At 41.4% G+C, this 6,183-nt stretch overlaps 1 protein-coding gene across 1 annotated transcript in view; it reads left to right on the forward strand.

Annotated features, from left to right (window-relative positions):
• The window catches only part of LOC119413133 (noelin), an 11,881-nt gene extending 10,541 nt beyond the window's left edge, over nt 1-1,340 (forward strand). The window contains exon 6 of the mRNA XM_037680149.1: nt 266-1,340. Within this exon, the coding sequence (XP_037536077.1) occupies nt 266-928 (663 nt within the window). The 3' untranslated portion in view covers nt 929-1,340. The remainder of the gene's footprint in view (nt 1-265) is intronic.
• The last annotated feature ends 4,843 nt before the right edge of the window (nt 1,341-6,183 follow it).

A 6,183-nucleotide genomic window follows, 5' to 3' on the forward strand; every position in this document is an offset into this window, starting at 1 on the left:
TACACATATGCATCAGAATGTACTACACATATGCATCAGGATGTACTGCACATCGGTTTCAGCTTGAAGTCTTGATAGAAACAGATGGAAGTTAAAGAGGAAGCTCATGTTGTTCAGAACCAGAACCACAGGCTGAATCGTTATATTTCTTTTGAGACAATAACGATAGAACCATGCCGGTTTAAAGCCGTTCTTATAGTTTTAATGACTGCACTGATACAAGGAAGATCTTATAGAAGTAAACACCTGCTTGCCTCTGTTGCAGGTTTGGTACATGGATGGTTATCACAATAATCGCTTTGTGAGGGAGTACCAGTCGATGTACGACTTCATGACAACAGATAACTTCACGTCTCATCGCCTGCCTCACCCATGGTCTGGCACCGGTCAAGTCATTTATAACGGATCGATTTACTTTAACAAGTTTCAGAGTCACACCATCATCAAATTTGACTTCAGCACGTCGCTCATCAGCCGCTCCCGACAGCTCGACTTCGCCGGTTACAACAACATGTACCATTACTCGTGGGGCGGCCACTCGGACATCGACCTCATGGTGGATGAAGGCGGACTCTGGGCCGTGTACGCCACCAACCAGAACGCTGGCAACATCGTACTCAGCAAGCTAAACCCCGACACCCTGCAGACCGTTCGCAGCTGGACCACCAACCATCCAAAACGCAGCGCTGGTGAGTCCTTCATGATCTGTGGAACTTTGTACGTCACCAACGGCTACTCAGGAGGAACCAAAGTGTACTACGCCTACTCCACCAACTCCTCCACCTACGAGTACATTGATATTCCTCTGACCAACAAATACAGCCACCTCTCCATGCTCGACTACAACCCGAGAGACCGAGCGCTCTACGCCTGGAACAATGGCCACCAAGTCCTTTATAACGTTACACTTTATCACATAATTCAGTAAGCTGGACCATATTTCACATAAATGTTCGTCTAATGTGGGACATAATCTCATAGAACAGATTAAACACGGTTTCGACACGCATTTCACTTGTAAGACGATTTATCAGGTAATTTCTGTATATTCAGGGCAAAGAGACATATTCAGCAAAAACATTTAAAACTGTTCGAAGCATCTAAAGAAAACCCAAAGTAGAGATCACTACTTTCACGTTCACTCTTCGAAACCTTACTGAGACGTCGTTATCATAAAACCGCTGTGAACAATCTTTCATTTGAGGTCTTGTTGTCTTGGTGATCATTTATAAAATTACATTAAATTAATTTTGAATCACCAAAACAAAGGAAGGAGTCGTTTTTACTCACGCTGGCGGCTGAATTTACCCAAAGCTCCCAGTATTAGAACAAAGCAAAGGTGGAGATTTCAGACGTTGCAGCACTTGACTGTTAATTTTAGCAGCTCCGCTCATTTTTAATAATTAAATAGAAATTATTTGAGGAGCAGTGATTTTTATGTAAATGACTATGATATTTATTAATATTTGCCTTCTGAAATCAGACTTTATAATAATGTTTTAATATTTGTCAGCTCTGGCTTGTTTGAGTTTTTCGCAGCTTTTAAAGGAATTTGATGAAACTGGATGTATGATATCTTGATGCATGCTCATGGATGTATGATCATTACAGGAGGCTGCACATGGGATCAGCATTTTGTGCTGCATCCATTCTAACTGCTCCTTTAAATTACATTTATCTTAAAATTAAATTAAGTCTTCAATTGCGTAATAAAGACAACACAGATGTCTGAATTATTTATTCCTTGGTGATAACAACAACTAAATAAATTCTCAAGCAGCTTTAAGTTAAATGTATTTTTGCTCCTTCAGGCCTGTAGTGCTCCTCTGACTGAACGATATTCTGCTAAAGATGTGCCATTAAGGTCATAATAATTTAAAATAAATTAATGAAACATATTTATAATCAGTGTTTTCGGTAAAATAATTCCAGTTTAAAAATCGAGATGTCTCCTCAGATGGGTTTTTGACGTAAGCGCGTTAGGGTTGAGTCGGTCTGAATTCACAAAAGCTGAGCTCCTGCTCCTTCTTGTGCTTTAAACAAGAAATATATTTGTAATCACAAAAGTTTGTATCTACAATAATAATAATTTTAAAAAGTGTCTATTTGTGGTGGTGGTAGTGTGGTGAGGTTCTGGTTAGTCAGTATCTTACCTGCAGCAGAAAAAAGTCTGAACAGTTCTGGTTTAAAGAGTGAAGGAGAAAATCTCGTGAAGTGGTCGAAATAAAAATTCTGACTGAAAAAGAAAAGACACCGACTCCTCGGGACAACAACAAATTAAAAACTACAACCGAACAATAACTTTCTCCAAATGTCTGCAGTTGACCATAAAAATTCAGCTTAAAAATTATAATCTGAAATACACACGAACGTTCTCGTAAACGTACTTGTTGGGGACTTTGCATTGTCAAGTCAAGTCAGATTTATTTATAGAGCACATTTAAAACAGAAACTGTTACCAAAGTGCTCAACAGAAAGATCGCAGCATCAAATAAAAAGTAACAGGATATGATTACAGCACATGGAATAAAAACACAAAGACACAAAACGTAATTAGAACCAATGGAATATTAAATCAGATCAGGTGACCGTGTGTTAAACAGGAATAAAAGCACAATCAGAATCATCCATCCATCCATTTTCTTTACCCGTTTGTTCCATTTTGGGTCACGGGGGTCGCTGGTGCCCATGTCCAGCAATCACTGTGCGAGGGGCGGGGGACACCCTGGACGGGTCGCAAGTCCATCACAGGGCCACATAGAGACAAACGAGACAAACAACCATTCACTCTCTCACTCACACCTAGGGACAATTTAGAGTTACCAATCAGCCTAACATGCATGTTTTTGGTCTGTGGGAGGAAACCGGAGCACCCGGAGAAAACCCACGCATGCACGGAGAGAACATGCAAACTCCACCCAGAAAGGCCCCCGGACCGGGGTTTGAACCAGGGACCTTCTCACTGAGAGGCAGCAGCTCTACCAGTTGCGCCACCGTGCTGCCCACAATCAGAATCAATGAAAACTAAATCTAAATCGAATCAGCCTCTGTTAAATGTCAATGAGGACAGATGTGACTTCCATTCATTTTCTATAACATAACCCATCCTGAATCCACACCTTAGTCCTAACCCCTAATCCACCAACGTCACTTCTCCTTATGGGGTCCGGGCTTTGGGCCCCATAAGGAGCAGTTGGTCCTCACAGTGTAGCATAAGTTGGAAAAATGGGCCTTACAAAGTAACATATACAAAGACACACACACACTCGGACTAGTGAGCGTCCGAGCCACGGTAAATCAGGAGGAAAGCTCCCGATGAAGAACTGATGAGTGAATCTCAGGCAGCAGCAGAAACCCAACGAGGAAGAGGAGGAGCCATCATGGAAAGATAAGCTCCTGCACGGCAGGTACCACCGGCTGATACCAATAAATCCTACGAGTGGCTTCAAAGGGCTGGACTGAAGGACTAATCATGGCAGCACAAGAACAGAACCAGAGCAATACAGACCAGGGCCTGCCAGACCGGACCAGACCAGACCAGACCAGACCGGACCAGACCAGACCAGACCAGACCAGACCGGACCAGACCAGACCAGACCGGACCAGACCAGACTCGAGCTGCAGGCTGTGCCTCTGAGACAGTCTTGCCTCCGGGGCAGATTGTCGACAGCTTGCTGCTCTGAAACCTCCGCGCCCTTCTAAAGGTCAGAGTTGTCCCTTGTCCCTAGATCCTACAGGACGTTTGACACAAGAAGACTTTACGTCCACACTTTTCACAGCAGCTGTCTCTGCTGGTGCCACTTTTAACTGTTGTCAGTCTGATACTTTTATACGTGGCTGCTCATTTTTAACGAGTTCGACCAGAACTAGTAAAACGTGTGATGTGCTCCTTCAGTCAACAACTGTTCATTGTTCATAGCTGCACTTTTCAACAGCCGTCCGTCCAATGAAACTTTAGAATCTGGTGACGTTTTTATTTGTGCAGAGATAAGTAAATAAATAAATCAATAAATGAATAAAAATGGCGTTAATGACAGTTCTCTTGTTTCTCCTGCCTCAGAAGTTCAGCATCGGCTGCCTCAGTAAACTAATTCAGCTGCCACGATTTCTGAATCGTATTTTTAATCGTTCGCTGAAGTTATTACTTTTAGTTCAACGGACCTGGAAGGGAAAACATCAGCAAGTATTCATAAATGTCTTCTACAAAAGAAACCGTCCAGATGACCTGACTGAACATCGTTGGATTATTACCTGGATTACTGAGCATGAGCTTTGATGTTTTGAATCACTTTGTTCTATGGCTGTCCCAGAGGAGTCGACGGGGGAGACGGCGGGCCCCAGAAACCATCTTATCTCCAGTAAACCGGTTGGTCCACTAGGGGAGTGTGCTGCTTGTGGGACTGAGTTTGTTGTGGCTCCTCCGACTGACGAAGTCCTTTGGATGAAGGATGAAACGTCTCAGCAAACAAAGAAACCGTCCAGAGGACCTGACTGAACTTTGTTGGGTCTTCTGCAGTTCTTAGTTCTCGTTTTCTTTTCAGTTTATTAATGTTATTAGGACTGTTTAGTAACCCAAATAATAGATTGTGCTTGTTTGACGTAAAGAAAGTTGAAGTCTAAATAAAATGTGATGAAAATCTAATTTGAGTTTCTCAATTAATTTGATTTGTACAGTAGAGGTTGGATTAAGATTAGATAGTTTGTCCCATCGTCTTTTTCTGCTTTGTATTGAGTCTTTTGGTGTTTGTGGTTTATGTTTTATTCAGTGTTCCCTGCGTCAGTTCTCACCTTCAGTCTGTCTCCCCAGTTGTTCTTCAGTCCCCCCCCCAAACCGTCTCCGGTCGTCCCCCCACCAGTGCTTCATCATCCTGGCACAGAGCCAGATGCCTCGCCCTTCTTGTGCTCCCTGGTTTTATATGTTGCTGCCACGCAGCTGTTTGTTGTGTTTCTTGAAATAAATAAGTTTATTTTATTTAATCTCATTGTGTGTCTGCCTGTATCTGGCTCCAACCCCTCCACCAAACCCTGATGGTTTGTTTTTTGCTGTTTCCCCACAGAGTCCCCACATTTTCTCTTTTTACAAGTTCCAGAACAAAACAAAAACCTCTTTTTGATTCAAACTGGATCAGGTCTACACACTGACTTCAAAAACTAAACTGACTTCGAGCTTGAGCTGTAAAAATAAATGATCCAACATTTTTCAGTCAGGTCATCTGGACAGTTCCTTTTTTTGTGCTGAAACGTTTCACCTTCGATCCAGAAGGCTTCATCAGTCAAGGAAACACACAACAAAACTGATTCTTCTTCCAACAGCTTACTCCAAAGTGGAACAAACCAGTTATGCTGGTGCTAAAAAGAAACTGTCCAGATCACCTGACTGAAAAATGTTGGATTGTATACCTGGATTATTGAGCATGGACTTTGTTGTTTTCAACCAGTTTGACACGACTGTCAACAAGGAAGAGGGCCGTCAATGGAGGAGGGGGCGTGCCAAAGACACCATCTTAGCACCAGCATAACTGGTTTGTTCCACTTTGGAGTAAGCTGTTACTGTGAACAGGTTGACCAGCAAAGAAAGGCATATCTACATATTTTAATAAAAAAGTTAAATATATATACATATACAAGTAAAGTTTTGTTATGGTAAGTTAGTTGAAACTTTACAAATGTTAATTTTAAAACAATATTTTAATATTATTTAGTATCTAAAAGTAGTTAAACATTCTTCTTGTGTTGCAAGAGCACAGGTCACCCCTGCAAAAAAAAAAAAAAATTGGATCGTATGCATTTTTAAACAACATAGTTGTAATTTTAAACAGACAATTTTGAAGGAACTCTATCTAATAACTAAAGGGATTACTTATTAAATAAATAAGTGATTCCCATCAGCTAAATGACTTTATAGTCTATTTATAAACCTTGGTATTTTTGTGGAGAAGCCTTTGGAAAAAAAGGTTTGTAGGCTCATCCAAGTAGATAACAAAAAAATAATTTCATCTGGACTAAGTCTTTGGAAAGTGTCTCCATTTGATTAATTCTACTATATTTTTCCAGCAGGTGGCAACAATTTATTTTTGTAGTTCCTCATTTGTCCAGCAGGTGGCAGCCTTGCACTGCATATTATTGTTGTAGTTCATCACTTGTCCGGCAGGTGGCAGCCTTGCGCTGCATATTATTGTTGTA

This window comes from Nematolebias whitei, chromosome 8 (assembly GCF_014905685.2).
Source record: "Nematolebias whitei isolate Nwh7 chromosome 8, NemWhi1, whole genome shotgun sequence".
NCBI classification, from domain to species: domain Eukaryota; kingdom Metazoa; phylum Chordata; class Actinopteri; order Cyprinodontiformes; family Rivulidae; genus Nematolebias; species Nematolebias whitei.